Source organism: Protomyctophum parallelum (assembly GCF_964188405.1).
Source record: "Protomyctophum parallelum genome assembly, chromosome: 2".
Lineage (NCBI taxonomy): Eukaryota > Metazoa > Chordata > Actinopteri > Myctophiformes > Myctophidae > Protomyctophum > Protomyctophum parallelum.
Genome location: NC_139699.1, coordinates 50806992 through 50834027, shown reverse-complemented (window position 1 = coordinate 50834027; position 27036 = coordinate 50806992). Strand labels below are relative to the sequence as shown.

At 42.4% G+C, this 27036-nt stretch overlaps 1 protein-coding gene across 2 annotated transcripts; it reads left to right on the top strand.

Annotated features, from left to right (window-relative positions):
* The first annotated feature begins 327 nt into the window (after positions 1–327).
* On the top strand, positions 328–26090 carry depdc7a (DEP domain containing 7, paralog a). Of its 2 annotated transcripts, XM_083792042.1 has the most exons (10): positions 328–404; positions 2688–2881; positions 13264–13699; positions 15342–15472; positions 16558–16750; positions 20524–20753; positions 21606–21748; positions 21895–22020; positions 22850–22925; positions 23275–26090. In XM_083792042.1, exons 3-10 carry the CDS (start codon positions 13278–13280, stop codon positions 23481–23483), a joined length of 1530 nt encoding a protein of 509 aa, XP_083648168.1. In that variant the 5' UTR covers positions 328–404; positions 2688–2881; positions 13264–13277; the 3' UTR covers positions 23484–26090. The 2 variants fall into 2 exon arrangements, with proteins under 2 accessions (XP_083648168.1, XP_083648167.1); XM_083792041.1 differs by lacking the exons at positions 328–404; positions 2688–2881 and adding an exon at positions 9119–9225.
* The last annotated feature ends 946 nt before the right edge of the window (positions 26091–27036 follow it).

The following is a 27036-nucleotide window of genomic DNA, read 5'->3' as shown; positions in this document are numbered from 1 at the left end:
TATTTGTGCATGTGGGAGATGGACTGAGAGAGGCCCTTTGAGGAAGAGTGAACAGAATATAGCCCAAGGAGGGATGTTTACTAAGCCTGTGCTGAGTGGTGGCGCAGTTGGTATTACCAACCGCTGTCACCTCACAGCTAGAAGGTCCCAAGTTCGATTCCCGCCTCAGGGACGCTGGGGGCGTGTTTTCTCCGCGTCATCAGTGCAGGTTGGTGAAAGAGCCTCTCTGTGTAGAGTTTACATGTTCTCCCCATGTCCCATAGGTACCCCACAAAAAACATGCAGTAATCCTGGTCTCCAGCTGCCTTCCCATGGCCAGTCTGAGGAGGGGAAAGGAACTGGTTGGAATAACGTGTTCCTTCCACACGCTGCGTCCTACCGGGGAAACTCCCCTCCCCTGTCAGGTGATAAGATGTGGCCTGATCACTCCTCATGCATTGAAGGAAGCATGGGCTCAGTTCAGAGTTCTCCAAAGGTTGGCAGAGGTAAAGTAGCACCCAGGATTACACCTTAGGCTATTGGCAGTTGGCGCCTGGTGAAAAAAGGGGTTACAAAATCGCAGGATAAAAATATATATATAAAAGAAGATAAAATAAATAAAACTAAGCCTGAGCTTGTAGAGCAATAAATATGACTGGACATGATGCTGTCAAAACATCAGTACAACCTAATATAGCTGTTTTTACATGTTTTGAGGGACCATTTACCATAGGTGCTGGGGGGAGGAGAATTCTGGGCAAGCTGTTTTCCAAGAGTGATTAATGCCCTGTTGTATTGTTACTTGTTAGATATTAACTAATACTAATAAACTAAACTATAACCTTTGGTTCTCCTAGATAGGCTACTGTTGGAAGAAGAATCAAGAACCAAGATGGTTTGGTTTTAGTTGTCTGACAAAGTTATTTTACATACTAACCGTCCGAGAGGCATTAGTCCGACAACACCGTCGCTCCCGACATGCATGGCCGGTAAACCTGTGGCTGGTTACAACTCAACTCACCTGTGGCTCCGACATGGTGGTGGTGGCGGTGGTTTGCTCTTCACCGCGGCTCGTGACGTCATGTCATGAACGGTGTTCATGCTTGTATGAGCCTTTAGTATACGACTATACTGTACATCATGCACCCGTTTCACATGAGGATGCAAGCCAAGAACATTACAGTCAGTTTGGGCCTCCTTGGGCTCTTAGTGTAGTAGTAGTATTTTTATTCATTAGTCATTAAACATATAATAATAATAATATATGTATAAACAATATATACAGTATAAAAGGCAGAAGTAACATTGTCCTACATTTTTATCAAATTAAGCTGCCTTCCAGAAAACAACATAGAAAAACGTACACATATTCACACTTGTACTAGTTGTAACGCTGTAAATAGCTTCATAAACCATTCTTTTAAAGACTTAAACTTCTAAAACAGAACTGAGTTCGCTCTGTACTCTTTTTTTCCCCCCTGTGCACACCAAATAACCAATGTAAACTCTGCTATTTATTTGGCTAACTTTTTCCCCAGAATATGGATGCTGGAGTTCAAGTGGTAACACAAATGAGTTACCATTTTACTCTCTCTCTCTTTCTTATTGAGCTCGACTGCAATTACAGCAGAACAATGATACAACAAACAACAAATATTCCGTCTCAGGGAATAGGCCACTAAGCAAGTCATAATTTCTCATTTTGACCACTATTTCTTTGAAAAAAACGAACACACAGACATAAAACATAAACAAAACAAAACAAACCCTACAACCTATACAGCCTATCGCTATCAGCCTCTTCTACTGGCCATGCGGGAAGCGTGAGATGTGTCAACTCAAATACACATTTGAAGTTGCCAGACGCTTGTTATATCCGAGGAGTTTCAGTGGGAGAGGATTAGAGGATTACAGTAATCATGAATTTTACATTCTTACATTTCTATTAAGGTGTCTTCATATATTTCCTTCTAATCAGCTCAGTGGCCTTGTGGTTAGAGTGTCTGCCCTGAGATTTGGGAGGTCATGTCGGGTTATTCATCCCTGGCTGGGTCATACCAAAGATTATACAAATGATATTACCGGTATGAGTCCCTGCGACAGGGGGTGTTCTTGTACATCATGACTTTTAGGCATGCACTTGTAGGCTCGGGCCGGACTAGCGCTTTGGGGACCTAGGCTGGTAATATGAGGTTCGAGTACCGATCCTGACGACCTTTGCTGTGTGTCTTCCTCCCCATCTCTCTCCCTGTTACCGGTCAACCTACTGTACACCCATAAATAAAGGCAAAAATAAATATATAAAAAAATAAAAATGCACTTCAATCCGCTTCATGACCAGGCTGTAGATGGGCCACACATAGTTCTGCAACCATTGGTTCACATGGCTAATTATAGTCTATACAGTACTTAGACAATATATTCCCTTCATTTTTACATTCCATACTGGGTGCGCTGATGCTGTCACCCTGGGACAATTCTAAATAATATTTGTCATCTTATCTTATCTTATCTTTGCCTATTCTTCAGATGCTTTTCCTTAACACTGCATAACTGAAACGTACGTGTACAGGAAATACACTTTCACAGAAATGAAGAGAGCAAACATAGATTTGACCTTGCAAGCTAATCTGATTGTGATTGACTGAGTATGAGTAATTCTCTCTCTCTCTCTCTCTCTCTCTCTCTCTCTCTCTCTCTCTCTGTAGCCTCTGTGAGTGGTTTACAAAATACCCACATATCTGGCTCAGAGTGGTAGAACCAGTTCTGGCACCCTCTGAATGATACTCATGCTGCTTCACTGACTAAAACACAGAGCTACGTAACTCAGACATGATGATGGGGTTCTCTTCCATCGTTTTACATTTGGAAATATAAACCACGTACACACCATTAACAAAAGGTAAGTCCACAAGTCTATATTCAGTATTTAAAGTTAGACATATTTAGATATTATGATTTCACTTCTGAGACTGAAGAGTGAGTGATACTGTACACTGTCTGGGGCGTGTAAAATATTTTTTTGCTAATTCCAGTCAGTGTGTGGGCCACTTTTTACATTTGGATTTCCAAATAATTTTCATTGTATTTATACATATGACAAATAAACCTGAACCTGATATTCTATACGCACCTGTCACTTCGGGTCAACTTCTGACATGTGACCCAAATATCTCATTTCTCTATTCCCTATATCCGACAATAATAGGCCTATCATCCCTAAAGCTATTCTTGCAAAATGGGATGTTAGTGTTAGTGACAAAAGACAGAGGGAAGCAGAGGGAAATATATTCAAAATGTTATACATTTTCCCCACATTTATTTAGCATAACATGTAACATTTCGTCATACTATTTACAATAAGGCAAATAGCTTTTTACGTTTTTTGTTTTTGTTTTTTATATCCTCCTAGAGAGTTTTAGGTTATATTTTGTATGCTTTCATACGCCTTTAGTATCATTCACTGTCTGTAACCTTTATTTATTCAAGGCAGGGTTTTGCTGAACACACGTCATGCTCTACTGTTTCACATTAAAGTTACAGTACATTCACACCAGCATTCTGCCAAGTAGTACAAGTACAGTAGGTCTCCGTTAAACAGCAGTCTTTATTAATGTCTTAACATTTCAAACATTACAAACTCCTCAAGCCTATGGACACCATCACCACCTCATTCACTGCCACTAAATGTGAAACATTCTTGTCATTTTTTCAGTCAAAGGTTGACGCCATACACACAGACCTGGCCGCCTCACCCACCTCCACACCTGATTTTGAACCTGCCTCCCCTCTTTTCCCCAGCCACTCACTCACTTCCTTTACTGAAATAACTGCAGCCAACCTCTCCTCCATAACCTCCGGCATGAAAACCTCCACCTGCATCCTCGATCCCCTCCCTCCACCTTAGTTATTGCCTGTCTCCCTGTTCTCTCGCCACTCATCACCACCATAATAAACACCTCCCTGTCCACTGGTCACGTTCCCCCTGCTCTCAAACTTGCTGCCATCACCCCTATACTAAAAAAGCCTGGACTTGACCCCGACTCCCCCAGCAACTACCGGCCAATTTCTAACCTCCCCTTCCTCTCCAAAATCCTGGAACGCACTGTTGCATCTCAGCTCAAATCACACATGGACTCCAATAACCTTTACGAATCATTTCAATCCGGTTTCCGTTCACTTCACAGTACTGAAACTGCACTCACAAAAGTCACTAACGATATCCTCCTGTCTGCCGACTCTGGTCACCTCTCCATCCTCATCCTCCTCGACCTCAGCGCTGCCTTTGACACCATCAGCCACTCCATCCTCATCACCCGTCTCCAGTTTTCCCTCGGTTTAACCGGCACTGCCCTTTCCTGGTTGTCATCCTACCTCTCCGATCGACAACAATTCATCTCCATCAATAACTGCAAATCTTCCACTGCCCCAGTTACCCATGGTGTCCCCCAGGGTTCAGTACTTGGTCCCCTCCTCTTCATCATATACATCCTCCCTCTAGGTCAGATCCTCCGTCACCATGGACTTCAGTTCCACTCCTACGCCGATGACACACAGCTGTACCTTTCCACCCAAGACATCACCCCAACCTCACACTCCACTCTCACTGCCTGCCTCACAGATATTAAAACATGGATGCAAAAGAACTTTCTCAAACTAAATTGCAATAAATCGGAAATCATCATTATCGGTCCCAACTCCCTCACTAATTCCACCCAAGGTTTTTCACTGAACATTGATGGATCCACTGTTACACCCTCCACCCGCATCCGCAACCTTGGCATCATTTTCGACCCCACCCTTTCATTCCTCCCCCATGTTAACCAAGTCACCAAAACCGCCTTCTTTCACCTCAAGAACATTGCCCGTCTCCGACCCTCTCTGTCATTTTCCGCAGCCGAAACACTCATCCACGCCTTCATCTCATCCCTCCTTGACTATTGCAACAGTATCCTCTACGGCACCACCTCCAAAGTCCTCAATAAACTGCAATATGTCCAGAATTCAGCTGCCCGCCTGCTCACCAGTACCCGTTCCAGAGACCATATTACACCTGTCCTCCGTGACCTTCACTGGCTACCGGTTAAACAAAGAATCCACTTCAAAACACTCCTGACCACCTACAAAGCACTAAATAACCTGGCTCCCCCATACCTCTGTGACCTCCTCAAACGCCATGCCCCCTCTCGCTCCCTCAGGTCTGGTGATGCAAACCTCCTCGACGTCCCCAAAACCAAACGCCGTACGTGGGGGGATAGAGCTTTTGCCTTTGCTGCCCCAACCCTGTGGAATGCCCTCCCTAAGGCACTCAGAGATGCCCCTACCCTTCAAACCTTCAAATCCACCCTCAAAACCCACCTCTTCAAAATTGCCTTCCCTAGCTAACCCCACTGTCTTTTAATGTTCTTTAGCTTTTAGTGTTATTTTTCCTTTTTCTATTAAAGTTGTTTTTATTTGTTGTTACCTCTGTAAAGCCCCCCCCCCCCCCCCCCCCCATGTAAAGCGTCTTTGGGTACTCAGAAAAGCGCTATATAAGTTTGAGATATTATTATTATTATTATTATTTCTACTAATGTCCACTCGTGCAGTCAGTGGTTTGATGCCTTGAGGAAAGCTTAATGGACGTTTTGTTTTTGGGGGGGGTTTATTAATGGGGGAAAGTGTTACTTATTTACTTTCCTTTCCCAGGGAGTCTGATCATTTGAACTGATGACCTTCCTGTCACAAGCCCACTTCTTCAAATGGTGTTGTTGTCTATTTTCACATCATCCTAGTAGGTCTTAATGTCTAAACCAGTGGTTCCCAAACTATTTCATGTCAAGGACACCCAAATTGACACTAATATTGCCCGTGGACCCCCATAAGAGAATATTTTTACGGCTCTAGCAGTGATTCTATTGATACTATAACATGAATATAAATACAAATCACACCCGTGTGAAGTGAGGGGCGCTCTTATCATCGCGTACACATCATCTCATTCCGGCCAATCGGAATTTGCCTCTTCACCTTCGTCTTCAATGTTTGTGTTTTTTTCACAAACACTCAAAATTGTCCATTCATTGTCAATGGCATTTGACAGTTTAGTTTGTGTTTGCACGCGCACACACACACACAAAGCTGGACATCACCCCTCAAAAATGTTAATGTAAAAAAACCCACAAAAAAGCCTTTATGGCTTATCGTGGTCCTATGTGTTCAATTCATCATCAAGACATATACAATACAATAGAAATGATCATCAATGGCAGTGTTAATTTCGACAGATATTTTAGTTTTAGTCATAGTCTCTTGAATAGTTTGAATTTAGTTTTAGTCACAGTTCAGTCACCTGTAATGTTTTAGTCTTAGTCTAGTTTTAGTTGACTAAATATCATAAGAGTTTAGTCGACTAAATCTACAGTTGATTTAGTCGACTGTGTGTTTTGGCTGGCCTTAATGGCTGTCGTAATGGCTGATTTTACACTTGTTGAAAATAGCCGATCTACAAGCTCACAACGTGTCGCAAGCAACACGTTGTGAGCTTGTAGATCACCTATTTTCAGCATGCAACCAAGTGTAAAATTACTTATACTGGATCTCTTGTCCACTAGTCCCTTCCGAACATTTTAGTCTATTTTTTATAATTTTTGTCGATACCATGTATTTACAGAAAACAGCGTAGGGGGTTCTCTCTCTACTTGTGACAAGCTAGAATACCTATTTAGGTCCTGTTGTAAATTGTGGACAGGTGGTCTTTTATGGTAGTTTTGAATGGTGATAGGGAGTCGCACCATTTGATGGCTGCTGGTGGAGGCTCGTTCCACATTTTGGTTGCAGTGACCGGTGTCGAGTCTGTCGGATAGCCGGTTGTCCAGAACCAGCACAGAATCCTCTGCCCGAGATCCGGACAATAATTGATCACACCTGATCACTGGCCTATTCTGACATCACAGTGATGTTCTGACATCTGCATGGACTCCATATTTGGGCATGCCTGACAAAGAACAAAAACCAAAAAACATTGCATGGATGCACCTGGGACGTACCCTCAGTGATGTATCCCAAGGTCATCTGGGTTTTGGGTCTCACAACATCATACCCCTTACTCAGGTGACCCAGCCGGGGTGATCAAGTCCTGATTTTTACGTCCCAGTCCCACGATCAGTCCCATTAGGGAAAGACCAGGGCCACTCCCGAACTACTCTACAAGGACTGGGAGGTCTGGCGCGTGGAAGGACTAGGCTCTGTGGCACTAGCCTCGGTCCCAGGCTTACTCATCTGCGAAGAGAAAAGCCTGGTCACAATATAAAGCAGAGAGTGCATAGCCAGAAGTGTCTGTCCGGAACATCCATCAGATGTATTTCCTCCGGATCCGATTTTTTTTTTGACCAAACACTTGACAAAACACTTGTTTCATTCAGAGTGAATGAAACATTTGTAAAGCGTCAACGTCATTTCCTTGAGCGGTACTTCCGCCAAAATCCTGTACTTCCGCCAAATTTCAGCAATGCACTCTGTTGTTTGTTGTGCCCAGCGTGATAGGCTGATAGCCCACCCATCTGACTACTTAACACGGCCACCAATTGGCCATGGTCAGATAGGTGGGCCTTAATGGCTACAATTTACAATTTAGGCAGACGCTCTTAATCCAGAGCAATTTACATTAAGCAAGAACAAAAAGCATTTATCATAAAAGATCAAAGAACGTAACATATCTATATAATGAGACTATAACTATACATATATACTATACTATGCTATACATATGTACTATGAAGTGCTATGACTACATACAATGCAATTTAGTGTGCTGTCTACATGACATGCTATAGGTCTGGCTAAACCTTATGCAGATCAAGGACATTTTTTATGCTGGAATCAGCTCTCTCTCTTCTTTTCCTCATTCTCTCACTTTCTGTCTGCACACTGACAATGCATCTTTATGCCTTAATATATTTATAGGATGGATATAGAGAGTGATCAAACTGGTTTGTCATGAGTTTTGTCATGAGTGCCTTCTTCTTCAGCTGTTGCACCATGCTTTTGTTTCCAAACATGCAGACAATACCGTGAAAAGTCTTCCTTTCAACATCGTGAGCCAGTGACCAACATTGTGACGCCTGCACACATCTCGTGTTTACAGTGTCATCTTACTTTTCCACTTCAAAGACAGATAGGAAGGAAGGCCATTCAGTTCGCAGCAGTTTGCCCCAGTTTGAGATTTGTATAGGCTTATGTTTCCTGAAAAACAGCTGTGGTCCATTTCCATTTACAATGGATGTACAGTAAGGAATGAAGAGGTTTCTATTGGCTGCTTTGACACCTGAGCCTCTTATAATTTAAGAAGTGAAACGTGTCACACCTGACCTGTTTGAGAGACAGACAGCGATCAGCTGACCTCTCCATTTTTGTCACAATTATTTTCTTTTCACAAAAAGTCTTGTCTTGTCTTCTATGAAATTATCTTACCTACTAGGGCTAGGCTACTACTTATAGGCTACAGTTTCCATTTGGCTGTGTGTGTCAACTAATGGATGTTAATGAACTGCAGCAAAAAGTATCAGCACACATGCTGTGCATATTTATAAAGGGTGAGGCTTGGAGAATTGAAGACATTTTCACAATATTGCCTTTTTAATTCATTGTATTGTATTAGTGTATTAGTTATTGTGTGTGTGTGTGTGTGTGTGTGTGTGTGTGTGTGTGTGTGTGTGTGTGTGTGTGTGTGTGTGTGTGTGTGTGTGTGTGTGTGTGTGTGTGTGTGTGTGTGCGAGAGAGAGAGAGAGAGAGAGAGAGAGAGAGAGAGAGAGAGAGAGAGAGAGAGAGAGAGAGAGAGAGAGAGAGAGAGAGAGAGAGAGAGAGAGAGAGAGAGAGAGAGAGAGAGAGAGAGAGAGAGAATGCGCGCGTGTGCGTGCGTGCACTGCCTTCCAGACCAGAACTCAGGAATGGACAGAAAGGGGAAAGACAGAAGGGAGGGGTGAAGGAAGGGGGTATCCTTTCTTTGACTAAAGGGCGCTTCATTATCATGTTAATGACCACGTCGTGAGGTGTTATTGGTGTAACTAGACATGGATGAATAATGTATCGAGGTGGGAGAAGGAGGGAACGGTTTCTGTTGCTTTTGCGTGCGTCACGTTACAGTGGGGAGTGACGGGACTTTGGGGACTAGAGCCGCGACGGCCAGAGAGCTGCATGGAAGCCGGGTTTTAGACACTATGAACTCTATGAGCGCACCGGGGAACGTTTTCATGCTTCGAAAACCAGGTAGGCAGAATAGCAGAATTAGTAGGCTATGTATGTTTGCACTTCTTCTTATTGCAATATTAACTGACTTGCTAGTTCTACATCTGAATTATCATCTTGTTTTTGCAGAATAATGATGTAGCCTGCTGAGTGCATGTGTAGAACTATCTCACCCCTTTGAAGCAATGTGCTCATTTGGAAAGTTGTGACTGCACAAATTGTCAGTGCTGCTGTGTTTTTTTTAAATACACAAAGATGTTTGAGTTAATTCAAACACACCAATAGCCAAGCAAACTTGCTTTCGTGTTAATTCTGTCGGTTAGCCTATAGCCTATAGGCTATTCTATCTCTAACTAGTCTGAGCCTGAGTGACACCTGATGCTGCCCTCGGGGGAATTGCATAGAAAATTGGAATAAAAAGAAAAACTATTCACATGTTTTCTATATAAACGTATATTATCCCTGCACCACTTGCCACTATAATATAGTAGCCTTGTAGTAGCATATAATAAGTGGTGATCACATCAATTGTGTGTTGAGCTTTAATAATCATCACAATAATTAGATGTGATGACAATAATGACAGGCGCTGCTCCCTCTGCGATTATTTACCGTCACCACTGTGTGCAAACAGTGTTCTGCTGCCCTTGACCGAGATGAGTTCCCATCAGATATAATCAGTCAGCCTCATGGGAACATGTATGTGAGTCCCCAGGCTGCTGCTGGTGGCTGGGAGACACAATGTAGAGGAGAGACTGGCGGCAGACAGCTATGCAAACTGGGGCTCACATCTCTTGTCGGTGGAAGCAATCGAGGTGACAGGAATTTATAGCAAGGTTCCCATGGCAGAGTTTAGGATCCATTCCAACCATTCCAACCCGTGCCATGGCGACTATAGGCTACTATATAGACTAGTGCCTCGTTTTCAGTTATTATGATTCATCTAATCCAGGCATGCAGGGTCCCCCAGACATTTGAGACATGAGAAATCATTCTCCTAATGCATGATTGATTGATTGATTGATTTTCCTAGACATTGGTTGTAGGTCATGACAGGTTGTTATAACTCTGCAGAGTCCAACCAACCAGTTGTTGATATGCAAATTGATATGCAAATCTCCCAGAAGGAAATAGCCAGTTTGATGTAAATTATTCTAATCAAAGGGCATTTCCTCAAGATAAAATGTCCACTATGTTTTCATCTGTACCCGCATTGTCATGTGCAGCCTCTGAATAGAATGAGAGGGTAGCATCTGTTCTGGCGTATACTCTGCTGTCCGTGTGTGTGTGTGTGTGTGTGTGTCTGTGTTTCTTTTACAAAAGGGGTAACAGTCGTCGAGTGTGTGGTTGTTTGTTGTCATAGGCTACTTTGGGGGTTGTGGGCGGCTGCCAGTGTTCTGAAGAGCTGATTTATGGCTCCTGTCCCTGTTGTGAGTCTCTTAACTCCTCCTCCTCGAACCTACTTTCAAATGGTTCCCACTTGAGGAGGCAGTATAAAATCCACAATAGACACACACACACACACACACACACACACACACACACACACACACACACACACACACACACACCGGTGTCATTGACATGGCAGCGGTGGTGCAGCAGCAGTTCCTCCCCTTATTCCTTTTCCCCCGGCAGTTTAGTATAAGTATGGCATTTGCCTTACATTTACAGTGAAATCCATACCTGCTTACGCCCATACGGTCGTTTGTGAGCTTGTATTTGAGCATGTCTCTTCTGACATACATGAAGTCATCGGTCACTTCGTTTCACCTGGCAGTGAGGAGTTTCACTGGTACAGTACATTACCAGTAGTACAGTAGTACAGTGGTATAGGAGGACATAACACATGCGGTGGGACATGCCATCACAGTCTGTTCACGTTTATAAATCCTTAAATCAAATCAGACCCAGATGGCGACATTAGATGTGTTGTGGCTTGTGGTTTGGTGAACAAGACTGAATTATTGTGTCTGCACTGTGCATTTTGATATATTGTCATGAATTAACTGCAATGATGCTTTGTGTGTGTCTGTCTGTGTGTGCAATCTGGGAATATGCGAAACAAAGGGAAAACATTGAACCTCTTTTCAAAAGTCTGTCTCGAGACCGTCTGTGTGTGAGTGTGTATCTGTGGGTGTATGACTGTATGAGTGTGTGTGTGTGTGTGTGTGTGTGTGTGTGTGTATGTGTGTGTGTGTGTGTGTGTGTGTGTGTACGACCACCCAGTTAAAAGTACAATGGTCTCACAAACATGTTGAGATGTCTCTCACGAGAGGATGCTTACAATATGATCATTGTGTGTGTGTACTGTGTTGTAAGCGTTGGACGGAGGCTGCATTTTTTTGGATGATCTGTTTCCTTGTGCATGTGCAATCGTGTGTGTCAAGATTGTGCTTAGTAACTGCTATGATAGTCACTACTAGACCATAGAGGAGGCGATGTACTTTACCCACAACACCCACAAGTACAACTTAACAACAGTTTTCTGAAAAACCATATGTTTCTATGTCAGTGGTGCTCAACCCTTTTCATGTCAAGGACCCCCAGAATCTGTATTTGGCCGCGGACCCCCATCTGAAAATATGTAGTTCCATGGACCTCCCAGAAGCAAAGATTTGAGTTAAAATCGTTCACATTTTCAAGATTTTTCAAAAATAGCAGATCTACAAGCTCGTAGCGCGGTGCCGTGCTATGAGCTTGCAGATCTGTTATTTTTCGATAGCTAAAGTATAACACCAGTAAGACGCCTGAGGGCGAGAAGGGGGCCAGGTCGCGTGCACGCATCCGCCTGGGTGACAGCAGACTGCTGGGCGAGCGCTGGTGCTTTGGAATGGGGGTTAAGATCTTAATTTTCGGGCCTGTTAACTCTCGTTTTCGCCGGCTGCCGGGCGAGGCTGCACTAATAACTTTTGGGCAGGCCAGTCTAGAGTTTAAATGGGTATCAGTCGGGTATCAGTCAAAAGGGAGACATCTCTGATGATGTCACGTGCTCCATCTCTGATGATGTCACATGATGTCACTCGCTCCATCTCTGATGATGTCACGTGCTCCATCTCTGATGATGTCACGTGCTCCATCTCTGATGATGTCACGTCATGTCACGTGCTCTCTCACCCCGACCAACCAACACACACTGACTGGAAATGCACGATTCCATAGTTAACTGCGGCTTTCGGTTGCAATAACGCCTAAAAACCAAAACCATGGTGAATCAACAGTATGTGCTATTCAAACAGTTTCTCAAGTTGAGGGAAACAATTAATATGATTTTATAATATTTGTACTGTCTTTTTACTGATTGTGCTGTGTCAGCATATCCTTGGTCAATTATGTCTCTAACATGCCGGATGTGAGCAGGATAGAAGCTCTACAATATTAATCCTTGTGTAATGCGAGGAGATGAGGGCAAGGTCCAACGGCTGACTGCTTTGATTCATTGTCAAGTTTTCCACAAATAATGATTTCTGGTGACTTTTGATTAATTGTGCAGTGCAGCCCTTGTGTGTTAAAGATAACAATGTTTAGGTGGACACTATGTTTATACTGTACATTTACTGTTTTACTGCATAGTAGGAGCACTATTGTATAACATTGTCATTGACCTTGAACTCAGTAAAACTTTAATTTAATTAGCAAACAAATGCTCTGATCAGTGATTATAAAACAAGTTGCCAGCATGTATGCATGTGAGCTACAATTGCTCAATTACTTCCTACAACTGAGGATCACGACTTTGTATTTATAAAGTCACATACGGAAAATGGTATTCTGTGTATACTACAACAACAACAATAACAACAACATGTTGCTATTGGTGATATTATCCTTATCCTTATTTTCCATACATTACATACATTATTTTCAAATCATTTGATATTGCTAACTAAATTAAAGTTGTACAGAGTTCAAGGTTTCCTTAGATAATTCGTAGGCAATATATGGCTCTATATTCTGTTGGATAGTTCAAGTATTTCCCACGATTTTACTCTCCTCTCACTCCCACCATGCGTTTTTTATTTATCCATCCCACCACTCCTCCCCATCCATCCCTTTTAGACCAGGGACATCACATGGCCGGGAAGCCGTTCCGAGCCACCTTCATCTGGGGGAGCATCATCTCCAACCTCCAGTCCAGCGTGGAGGTCAAGCGGCGACGTCACAACCTCAAGGTCTACCATGACTGCTTCCTGGGCTCGGAGGCCGTGGACGTGGTGCTGGCGCACGTCATCCAGAGCCGCTTCTGCGGCGACGAGGAGGTGCCCCGCTACAAGGCTGTGCGCCTCTGCCAGGCCCTGATGGACTCGCGGGTGATCGAGGCGGTGGGCACCAAGGTGTTTGGCAAGGAGAAGAGGCGCGTCGCCTTCGAGGACAGCAGCTTCAGTCTGTACAGGTTCCTGACGCCCGTGGCCAACCCCTGCCTGCTGACCAACGTCAACTCCACGTCCATCGAGAGTGGCGGCTACGACAATGACCAAAGTTCACCATTTAAACGGTACAGACATATAAGTCGTAACGGTTTCAGATGCAAATTGTATTTGTTCAGTTTTGGTCTCCTTCCTCCCGATAGCAGATTAAAGAGTTAAAGGGTTTTAGATTGGACTTGTCTAAATGTCCAAATGAATGGCTCTCTGAAGTGTAGCGAACAGTGACTTGAATCATTAGATGCCTCATTATTCAGTTACATCTCCGAGTTCAGTTCTCATAATTACAAAGCCACTTGATCATCACGGATATAAATCCGCCCCCTTCATTAAGTATATGAACATTTTATGACATCTATGTCCCATCATAAAATGTGTTTCTTGTTGAAAGGTCAGGTGTTAAGAAGAGAAATAAAGAAAGGCGGAGGCAGATAGATATAAAGACAAAGGAAAAGGCTCCAGTTCATTTTAATAGATCAAAACATTTAATATAATGAACCATCACTCCACATGATTCCTGATATTGGGAAGTGCAGCATTTTTTGAATTCATAGAGCAAGCAATACAAATAAAACCATTTGACCGCCAGAATTAAACAATCTATTCATCGCACGTGGCCAAGGTTTTTCCTCTTTCAACCCTTATTTTGAAGAGCCAGATATCCGACTGGTCCAGGCAGTGCTATCACAAATCACATGTCCTCAACGTCCCCTAAGGAGGACTGGTCCAGGCAGTGCTATCACATGTCCTCAACGTCCCCTAAGGAGGACTGGTCCAGGCGGTGCTATCACATGTCCTCAACGTCCCCTAAGGAGGACTGGTCCAGGCGGTGCTATCACATGTCCTCAACGTCCCCTAAGGAGGACTGGTCCAGGCAGTGCTATCACAAATCACATGTCCTCAACGTCCCCTAAGGAGGACTGGTCCAGGCGGTGCTATCACATGTCCTCAACGTCCCCTAAGGAGGACTGGTCCAGGCAGTGCTATAACATGTCCTAAACGTCCCCTAAGGAGGACTGGTCCAGGCAGTGCTATCACATGTCCTCAACGTCCCCTAAGGAGGACTGGTCCAGGCGGTGCTATAACATGTCCTAAACGTCCCCTGTTCTCACCCTTGTGATGTGAAGTGCTGAGAGTGACAGCTCATGAGTGTAACTGGCCTCCTGCCTACAATTTATGTCTGTTAAAATGAGACTCATGTGCTGTGACATGGAAATTATGGAACCTGAACAGAACTTCATTCATCGTGTATATAACTGAATTTGTCTGGTCAAAGCTGGAAGTTGGCGAGTTGTTGTTCTGTAAACCTTAATTACTTCAGCTTTGTTGATGCGACTTGAATATAGTTGAAAAGGCAAAGAGAAAAGGCTCCAGTACATTTCTCTATTCAATTCTACCAATGGAGCCCAGGCGGCTGGCGTAGCTGTCTGGGCACCGTAATCCAGTCTGGCATTGTGCCGCGAGTTCGACTCCCGATCCCGAAGGCCTTTACTGAGTGTCACCCCTCCATCTCTTTCCCCATTTCCTGTCAGCCTACTTTCATCTATCCCTCTATCAATAAAAAGAAAAAAGGCGAAAGCCAAAAATATATATATATTTAAAAAATAATTCTACCAATGAACAATTAGTTGTGCGAAGAAACATTAGCTCAGCTCAATATTAAATGTGTTCCAGTGATATGTTTACTGATTGCTGTCATTTGGGACTCTCCAGACAAGAGGACCTGAGCTACTCCACCCACTCACCCGTGAAATCAGACAAATCACTTGAGGATGTTCTTGGAAACCTCAACCTGAACTCGACCATCACCCCTCAGATGATCAACCTTGGCCTTTCACAAGAGCGTAAGTGTCGGAATAAGCTGTGTTGTCATGTTCCTGTAGTCAATCACTGCAGTAAAGATCAATTATGTAGCATATTAGTGTCAGTGGTTTTGATTATTTATGATTAATTGAATACTTTATTAATGCGGTTGTTAACAGTACAGGTAGTACAGTCAAAGACTATGCTAAAAGGTGGTTGGGTTTTTTGTGCGTGTGTGTGTACGTGCATGCATGCTTGCGTATGTGCATATGTGTGTGAGTGTGTGTGTGTGTGTGTGTGTGTGTGTGTACGTTCATGCACATGACTCGTGACAACGGCACAGCAGCAGGAGAGCAGCCTGAGGGCATACTGTAACTGTACTTTGATTGCAACATTTAAATGCTTCACACAAGGGTGTAGAGAAGATGATTGGTTGGCTTTTAAATGTGTGCTATTGAGTGGTCCAATCAGCTGACTGAACTTGCATTGCTCATTTCAGGTCAGGACAACTCACATAGGCTACGTTAGATGGATATCCTATGTTTCTTTGATGGATTGCATGTATGTGCGTGAACGCACGTGCGTGCAATACATGCTTGTTCATTCATTCCAGTGTTCATTTTGACAGCAAATTTAGTTTAGTCTTTGGAATAAAACTTAATTTAGTTTTAGTCACATTTTAGTCATCTGACATGTTTTAGTGTCAGTCTAGTTTTAGTCGACTAAATATCATACAATTTTTGTCGACAAAATTGCATTTTTGGCGGGACACGATGGCGTTGTAATGGCAGGCTTTAAACTTGGTTGCATGCTGAAAATAGCCGATCTCCAAACACACAAGGCGTCACACTGTGACGTGTTGTGTGCTTGTAAATCGGCTATTTTCAGACACCCGACCGCAACCAAACATGAAATGATCTCTTGTGCACTAGTCCCTCGCTAACATTTTAGTCTAGTTCTTATTTTTTGCCAAAATTGTCAATATTTCTATTCATAGTTTTAGTCATCATGGCCTTGTTTTTACTTATTTAATTTTCGTCAGTGAAAAAGATTAGTCCACGAACATTTTCCACCTTAGTTTTGGTCGACGAAATCAACACTGATTCATTCCCTGTATTTTGCTCAGTGGTAGACGAGGTGTGGAAGCAGCAGGCCGTGTTCAGGTTGCTGCAGCTGATCGAGCTACCGCTGTTGGAGAGCTTGTTGGAGGGCAAGGAGAAGGCCAGGCCTCCTCAGCGTGACATGGACAGCGATCCAGCCCTGCTCTACAGGTCCAGCTACCTGGACAGAGAGGTTCTCAAGGCCTTCAGCGAAGCACAGTATGTATAATGGGATGCACATTGCACACGTAGATCCGACATACCAAAGGTCCGGCATGTGGAAACAACGGTCGGACATGTGGTCGAACGTATGCTGCTCCCGTGCTTGCGGTTATGGTTAGGTTAGGGTTTGTCGTTCTAATGACAGTCGGACCAATAGTATGTCGGAACTCGGAACTAAAGCGCCCTGTACCCTGTATAATATGCTTTTTATGCGATGCTTCTCATGAAACGAGCAGCTCAAATCTCTCAATCTTGCTTCACATCATAAAATAACTTCATAACATGGCTATGAACTTAAGTCGAATGCCTTTATACAGTTCCATATCACGCTGAGGCTAAGAATATATATATTTTTTAAATCATAAATCATGTGGAATTGTGTCCTTAATTATTTTCACGTTGCCATATTTGCTAACCATTTTACTAAAGCACTCACTCCAGTCTGTGCTATAATGTGATTATATCACAGCTAAGCTAAGTGGGATGTTGGCCCAATGCTTTGCATTGGGGGTTGAACAACGCTGGAATGGAATGATTCATTGTTCAACCTTTAAGGAATCTCTTCCCTTCATTCATTTGTCCAGTCTGTTCCCTCGCACCCACATGTCCACCAATGTCCTCCTAAGTGTTACATAAAAGAGATGTGTTGTTTTTTTCAGTTTTGTTTTGCCTTGCCATGTGTGCGTGTGTGCGTGAGTGCGTGCGCAGAGACAGTGTGACGTGTGCTGTCTCTGTGTTTATTAGATAAGTATGGCCAGTTTATGTGTTTCTGAATCACTGTGGTTATCTGAAGGTCAGGGACACAATTAAACCATTTTCTACCTCAATCAATGTTTATATCTATCTAACAGCGGCCTATGTTCGACATAGTATTACGTCATAGGTTAGAGAATCAAACATTTTCACGTCAAAGACCCCAAAAACTTTATATACGGCCGTGGAGCCCCTTTTGAAAATATTTAGTTTCAGGGACCCCCATTAGAGAACATTTCTCAAGGTTTCTCAAAAAACATGTATTGTAAACACATATCATTGCTGTCAACCTCATAACTCTATTTTTTAGGTTTTAGATTTCCCCCCCCCCATAAATCAGTGCTATTGAACACCCTTTACGTCGGTATGTTGTTTCGAAAATATTGAACCAATGGAAAGTAGTAAAAAAACACATTGGACAAAACCTCTTAACTCCATTGGACTCTTAGGGGTCGATTTAGGACTTCTATTTTACTTACTTCTATATTACTAATCTAATTACAGTATTATGATCTGGGGGCGTGTAGTATGTCATATTGCAATTTTGGGCATGTTAAGAAGCGCTTTTGACACCCCGCGGAGTGCGCAAAACGGCCTTGAATTAGTCATGGGTGTGTTTAAGGCGTGTTTGAGACGTACCCAATCAACATGTCCGTACTATTCTCTTTACCAGTCAGCTGATGTCACATACGGAATGCGCACTTTGGGGATCGTGGTATGACATTTCTTCAGGCTGGCACCATAGAAGACATGACATGCCTTTGTCACATTTGGGTTAATTATTCCTATTGCACTGCATGCTGTCACCTTTATGCCTCAAAAGAACAGACCCACCTTTCAGATCGGAATGGAATTGCGAGTAGATAGCAGCATATTGGCAAATTGGCAATCCATGCGTAATTAATTAATTCGATAACGATAGAACCATGTACCATACAGCGAATTAAAGCAAGATTCCTAAGGAATATGGAGATTTTTACATTTAATAAAACGGTTGAGAAATGAGAGAACCATGAGTGTTTATAGGCTAATATCAACGTTTTTTTATGAAAGACCAAACGGGCTGTGAACTTGAAGAGCTCAATCACCATCCCGACACGGAAGAAATATAGCCTAGTGCATGCATGTATATGCACTGTTGCACTTGCACACAGTAGCCTACACACGCTCTTTATTTGTTTCTATTGAAAAACACCAGTAAAATAACGTTTATTATATTTTATTTCATTCAAGTCACGACGAAGGAATGAGTTGAATGCGTGCTGCGTAATGCTGTGGCCCCGATGGTATGGTCTTCGCTGAGTTCGCTCGTAGCATTTTATTGAAGAAGACTTGAATCGGGTGTGATACAGCATATGAAAGCACATTTCCCACGGATTATGGAGACGTTTTTATTTATTTTTAAGGTTGAGAAATGAAAGAATTATGGCCGTTTCTAATCTCAACATTTTTTTTAAAAAGACGCAAAACTGCCATGTCTCATAGAAACAAGTAAATAGGTCTATAAAAATAAGCGCATATAACAGGGGTCTGTAACCTATTTTAAATGAAGTGCCATGTTTTTATTTTCTAAATAGTGAGTCTGCCATATCCAGATTAATTTGAATGACACCACATTAAAATAAAAAAACATTTTGATTGTCCACAAATATAAAGTTCTTCCTTCTTTTTAAATATGTTCTTGCACATTGTTATAATGATCATTATATATCCCCCTGCAGTCAGAGTTCATAGTTTTAATGAATGAATGTGATGCATTGTGAGCTGGTATAGATCTGATATTTTTAAAAGTAATCTTTTTATTTAATTTTTGGATTAGCTGTCCTTAGTTGGGCAAATGCATTCATCTGGGGATCCTTGACATGGGAATGTGCTGTGTGAGGATCACTGGTTTAAACAACATTAGGAGAAAAGCCCAAATAACCACTTTAGAAACAAGAAAAACAACCACACAGAAAGCAACTTTACAGAAAAATAAGCCGCTTATAATAAACAGACATGGCAACACTCTACCAGCCTCCCAGAGCCGCTCAAGTGTCAAATCAAACAGTGCTTTTTGCGTTTATGAGGTGGTCAGACCCACGTCTAATCGTTATGCGCTGAGTGTCTTTAGGTCAAGGGGCTTAATAGCAAATTGCGCAAAGCGAAAATAATTAACATATGGACACTCCCACAATGCTAAAATATTCAGGACCGCGGTAAGCCATAATGTGTGTGCGTTCAACACGGGTCAGTGCGTTCAACACGGGCCGATATGCCTTTCATAATACGAATGTGCGCAGAGCGAGGCCAATTTATGTATTTCCATTGGTAAAACGCACCTTCAAAATCTACCCACTCATCTGCTAAAACAGCTAACTCCACCACCTCTCTCCTTCTCATGCAAGTAATTGACAATATCTAAAGTCACAACACCAACTTTGATGAGGCAGTATTCCATTGTTTAAAAAATATATGTTTTTCTTCATTTCCTTAAAAATGCATATTTTTCATTTCCTGAAAAATTAACATTTTGGAGTTATGAGGTTTCCAACGGACAGCAACGATATGTAAACAATGTATACAGATGCCTTGTATGATAAAATAGCAAATCAACAACATAATAACGAAACTGGATTGAGAAATCTGTACAGGAATAACTGCAGTTACAGGCACACTTATTTTGTTTTTATTTTGTTTATGTTTCTTGGTTTGATGTGGTTGTTGTCATCATAGCAATGTCAACAATGACCTATATCAGTGGTTCCCAAACTTGTTCATGTCAAGGACCCCTAAATCGACATTTATGAGCCCGCAGACCCCCATTTGAAAATATATGCCAGGGACCCCCATAAGAATTCTTTTTTATTACGGCTCTAGCAGTGATTCTCAACCAGTTTAATTTCAAGGACCCCCAGTTTGACATGCATTAGGTTGCATTAGGCTTTGTGAACCATGGGCCTATATCACTGAAAGTAAAATTAAATAAATATATACATAAAATAATAATAATAATAATGTATCATTTCCTTTGCCAGCTACAGGGCTGATGAGTGGATGTCAGCGGGGGTGGACTGTCTGGAGTTCCTGCCTGATGAGCTGGTGGTGGAGGTGAGCAGAGGCTTGGCTCGTTGTGCTGAAGATCAGGCCGAGTGTAAACGTCTGCTCTACGGAATCCTTTCTCGGCACTACGGACACACACATTATCACCCGCCGTTGCTTAGCAACCACATCTTTGACATCCACTCTGGCATCTCTGAACTCCTGGGTAAGAGTCAAAGCTGTCACATAGCTATCTGATGTTTTATCACCTTTAAATTAGTGAGTTTTCATGCCAACAGCACCTTCCTTTTCCTCTCGCTATAGCAGTAGGAAATAACTTTTTAATTTTTTACTGTGAAATAACAGACCTCCTTCATTCTGTCTTCTTTCTTTCCCCCACAAATTTCCCTAACTGCCAGATTGATTTGTCGCTTAAATTAAAGTGGTGCTAATCCTTCTGTTCCCCTGCCAAAACCCTTGTTCTCAGAACCATTTAGTTACTAGATCTATTTCATCTATAGAATGAGGAATGGTCACATCAGACCATCCTGTGTACCGTTGTGTGAACAAGACAGGGGCTAATAATGGCGTGGCTTCATGTGGCCAGTCTGCGACCTCAGTTACCTATGCCGTCCGTACTATGAAATCAGTATTATGACGTTGATCATCTCCATATTGGGCTTTTAGCCTGTATCGACCGTCATTGACTTCCATTATAAGATTTAACTTGTAAAAAGTTCAATATTGCACAGGCCTGACTCACACCTGCACAACAGATTGTTGTATAGCTGATGCATGAGACTTATTGACTGATGCAAGCTCGCAATTCATTTCCAATGGAAGTCACATGGTTTGACACAAGGGGGGCAGTCGAAACACAGCCGAAAGCCGTACAACAAAAATGTTGTGTCAAACCATGTGACTTCCATTGGAAATGCATTGACACTTACCCTTTGTTTACATCTAGCATCCAACAATGTTGTATGCTAGATGCGAAGGTGTGAGTGAAGCCTTAGTAAACTGAGTAACCCAAACTCCAGATTGTTCACGGTGGTGCTTTGTGTGTGTTTGTCATCAGTGAATGGGAAGCAGGATCAAGCTCTGGAGGCTTTGCAGCTGAGCCTGAAGCTACAGAGCTCTCGCAGCAGGGAAGAGCTGCGCAGGCTCCTGAGATTCATGGCGGTTGCTGCCAAACCGCTAGAGGTCAAACTGAACGAAGAGGTGAGCTGCAGTGTGTGTGTGTGTGTGTGTGTGTGTGTGTGCGTGCGTGTGCGCGTGCACATGAGACGCGTGTGTGTTCGTGCATGTGTGTGTACACGTGTATACGTGTTTGACATTTGCTAATCCCAGATGTGTCTCTCATGCAGGTTGAAAACAGGATGGCAGTAAAGAGGGCATTCTCCAGTGCCATCGTATACAGCAGGAGGCTGGCCAAAGGGAAAGTGGACTTGATGGTTCTCTTCATGTTGGATAATCACTGTGATGTGTTCAAGGTGAGGGCCCCTTTAACTCATATCTTTGCTTCTGGGGGGTCCCTGGAACAACATATTTTCAGATTGGGATCGGCCTGGCCATTACCGTAATTTCCGGACTATAAGCCGCACCTGAATATAAGCCGCACCAGCCAAATTTAGGGAAAATCCCATATACAAGCCGCACCGGACTATAAGCCGCAGCTACGTTAGCTCAGAGCCTGAGATGGCTCTGCGTTAGCTGTAAAAATCCATAGATTAGCCGCACCGTTGTATAAGCCGCAGGGTTCAAATCATGGGTAAAAAGCTGCGGTTTATAGTCCGGAAATTACGGTACATATCATTTTTGGGGTCCTTGACATGAAATAGTTTGAGAACCACTGATGTATAGGTTTTTCAGAAAACTCATGATTTAGATTAGAAGACATTTGTAAAATCTGGTCTCAGGTCCATGGGCTGTTTATGCACCACTACAAGCTAACTTCGTGAGAGATGACTCCTGTGGGAGGACTCGTGCCCCCTGGGTTGATAAAACGCTATTTACCCATGCTGTTTATAAGCATGCTTACGTACTACAATATGTGTGTGTCTGCTGCCACAGTTAAATGTAGGTCGAGAGAATATGGCATCTTCTATCTACGCTAGCCAGGCAACCCTATCTCTGATAGATACACTATCTGATTCCAACTCCAGCAATGATTGCAGTTAGTAAACAGAGTTCCATTTGTGATGTGAAATGGATGCACACTGTTTAGTGGCATCACCATGGGTTTTGGGGACACACTTGTGTTGTTGGTGGAATCAAAATAGATGTAAACTACATCTTTACACGTTGCCTTTCTTTTGCCAGATTCCTGCATCATTGCACAAGTTAGTCAGCAGCAAACTAAGGAATATTGTGGGAAAAGATCCTCATATCGCAACAGGTTTGTAGATTTTCTTCTTTTTAGAGCAAAATTAAACATTGGTGGAGATTTAGGTTGTGTAAGTTACCTTGCCATGATGTAACACCAAATATTGTAAATAGTTGCTCTGTTGATTATAAATTGATCATTCAAAATATTCTCCACCTTGACTTACAAAACTGTTCTCAAAGTCACTCTTGTAGCATCCAAACGAATGCAAACTAGAAAAGTGTGATCCTCGGAGCACAGATCTAACTTACATGTACTGTATGTTCATTTGACTCAGTGAACATTTGTGTTTAATCTTTTGTAAGGACATGCATCTTCTAGACAATACCCTCACTTCTTTCTTCCTATACTTCTCACTCAGGCACGACATACTGCAAAAGAGTAAGCGGTCAAACCTACGAGGAAAATGCACAGAAAACTACCAAAGAAGAACTTTGGTCTTTACTCCGGACAATTCACGAGAACCCTCATTTCTCCTCCAAGGAGAAAAGCCGGCTGCTTGGACAGTTCTATAAAGGCCACCCAGAGATTTATACACAATATTTTGGGAGTAAAATTGTCTTGTGTTGACCTTTAAGTAAATCGATATTTATATGTTGAATAATTATATGTTGAATATAAAATGTATTATAGTGTAAAAAGAAAAGCTGAACAAAGATATTATGTAAATGATGTAAAGATTTATAAATATTTATGGTGTAAAGAGGGATTACATGTATCGGAAGGTTTGAATGTGAAAGTCTGCATAAATGTGAATTTAGAGAAATGTGTCGTGGCCTGGAATATTGAAGGACATACGTGTCCCATCATGACTTATTATGTGGACTACAATTGACTAAGACTGAGATTGGACGAATCAAATGAACAGAAACGGTTCTTGAGGGCTCTGGCGGTGTCACAGAGCAATGCTTCTTGACAATAGCCTGTGTCCTGTGTCCAGCATGCAGAAGGTCAGAAGTTCTGCATATCCTGTTTCAATGAATGTATTCTTTGTGGTTGTGTAACAGGGTTTGTGGTTTGCGTTGGGAATATAAAACATCAGGATTGGCTGACGGCCCATGTGGTTTCTTCTTTAGACATAATATGATGCATAGGGCAACAACAACATCTGGAGAAAAGAACAACAGGAATTTAGTCTGAACATTTTCTTTTGTTTGTTTTTTGCTAATCGTTTTAGCCCACAATTTTGTATCCCATTTTTTCACCCAGTGTCAATTATCTAATGTAATCCTGGGATCTACACTCCCTTTGTCAACCTGGGGAGAGCAACGGACTGACATCATGCTTGCTTCAATGCATGAGGAGTCCAAGCTGCTTCTTTTCACCTGACAGGGGGAGTTTCCCTGGTTGGGCGTAGCGTGTGGAAGGAACACGTTATTCCAGTTCCTTTCCCCTCCATCAGGTGCCCCGGTTGACCAGGGGGAGGCAGTTTCGAGATCAGGATTACTGAATGTTTTTTGTGAGGGTACCTACCCTAGAGGACATGTAAACTCCACACAGACAGGCCCTTTCGCCAACCCGCCTCGGGTGTGGGCACTGATGATGCAGAGGAGAGAAAACGCCCACAGCATCCCCAGCGGGAATCGAACCCAGGACCTTCTACCGACAGCCTTAAGAACATTTTAAAGTCAAAATTTGTGCTGTCATAAAGAGCACAAATAGTCTCAGTGTATGCATGTTTGTACCTACTATCCCAACACAGCTGTATAGATAGACAGGCAGACCTTTATTGATCCCACAGGAAATTCAATTGCCAAGAGGCAGCAAGCACAGCAGTTAAGAGTTACAGAGTTATGGCCTGGATCGCTGGCCTAGCGGTCCAGGCACCTAGGCTCTAATGTTGCTTGATTTGATAGCACGTTGTGGGTTTAATTCCCATTCCCGACAACCTTTGTTGTGTCTCCCCTCATCTCTCTCTCCTTCTTTCCTGTCCATCTTCACTTATTAACTATCAAAAGGCAGAAAAGCAAGGGGGATAAAAGGTACAGAGTTACAGATAGAGAGTACTACATATACTGTTTGATACAGCAACACAAAGGGAAGAAATAACAAACGATACAAAAGCACAATCAATATAACAGTATATAGTTATGTACCGATTGCACTGTTGACACTGACACGTTTGTCTAAGCTTGGTGGCGAGACATCATATGGTATGAACAACTGCATGTGACTGTGGGTTGTTCTGCAGTGAAGGCTACTATTCTGCTTAGGGGCGAGATACTGTGATGACACTGCGTGACCTTGTGGTTTGTTTTATTATGCGCAGTGCAGGTTATTTGTATGGTGTATAGCCTATTACTATATACTGTTATATTGATTGTGCTTTTGTATTGTTTTTTGTATTTCTTCCCTTTGTGTTGCTGTATCAAACAGTATATGTACCTCAAAATAGTAGCCTTCACTGCAGAACAACAACCCACAGTCACATGCAGTTGTTCATACCATATGATGTCTCGCCGCCAAGCTTAGACAAACGTGTCAGTGTCAACAGTGCAATCGGTACATATAATAACTGCACCATACAGTGTTACTAAGAAGGAAAGTCAGTGACCGAGCGGAATTGTACAGTTATTATTAACTGCGAGTTGTTATGACAGTTAGGCAAAACTCTAAGACCCCTTAAAACCAGAATTTCAGAACATAGGAGTGACATAAGAAACAAAAATTTCAAAAATCCTGTAGCCCTACATTTCCACCAAGCCCAACATTGTATTTCCTCCTTGAGGTATATTGGTATTGAAAGGGTCCAACTGCCACCTAGGGGTGGAGACATTGATGTTCTACTCCTTCAGCGTGAAACTTTTTGGATGTCAACCCTCAATACTGTTAATAAGGGCTTGAATGAGTCTTTCGACATCAGACCATTCCTATAATTGTACATTTATTATGAGTCTCTTAATCCAGTATACCTTTGAGTACATTTGTGGTGAATTTATCCCCCTTTTTACTTGAAGGTTTTTAACATGATCATCTGGAATTTCAAATTAGATTTTTGTTATCCATGACAATCTTTTTGTGTCCTATCCTGAAATCAATGTGTATTATTGTGCTTAAATATTGCATATTGTGTACACATTCTGTACCTGTTGTATTTTTGTATTTGTGTATATTTAAACCTGTCATGTTTATTATTATTATTGTGACATTGGAAACTGGCTAATTGGTTTGGGCTTAGGTGGCATGAGTCACCACTCACCACCCATCGTTAGATCAGTTGTACCCCTTCCTGTATATAGGTACACACCCATTCCCTGTCACATTGTTCCTGAAGAAGATCCTAAGGGATCGAAACGTTGAATCAAATAAACCAGTGGAGCTGAGTTTTTCATACCAGTGTTGCAGACTCTATTTTTTCTTTTGTACTGCCTTTTGTCTAGCACCTGGGCTAGAGTGGAGGTGCATGCTCTATTTACTTTGTTATGACAGTTGACCTGGCAAAGCGACCATGGTGTGTCTCGGAAATACTCATAGCTACTCTACTCATCATCATACAGTTCCACATGGAGTAGGCCTCTAGATTAATCTATCGTTTCCCCTCCTGCTCAGCTGCCCCTCTCTCCATGTGGAGGGGGGTTGTGGGGGATTTGCCACGATGGTGTCCAGCTTCCTCGCTGTATGCACCTTCGCCAGTTCCTCCACCCTCTCTCTAGTGACTAGTGAGGTCACAAGTTGTGACACTGCCACATAAATGTTTGAAGTAATGTATTTCCTGTCCTTGTATGAGTATTGAAAGAAAATGAAATATACTGGGGGATAACAAGGGAATATATTCAAATATTGTTGAATATTTAACCCCAACATACGGAGAATATATTGTGTTTTGTGTAGTTAAACCATGGTCATCCATTTTCTGTTGACAAGGTTTGATTATAGGGGGAGCTGTGGGGAAAAACAATGTGAACAATAGTTCCAGGAATAGTTCCAGGAAGTGAGGTGTCAGGAAGCTATAAAGGTACAGGAAGTGAGGCAACCAGGGCTTCCATTTTGGGCAGTAAGAAGATCGTTTGTGTTTGGTGGTAGTTGTTTGGCAAACAAACTCTTTTAAAGCCTGAACCTATTAAATCAATAATTAACAGAAGAACTTTATGAAGGGGAAGAAGGAAAGTTTGGTCGGAAATGT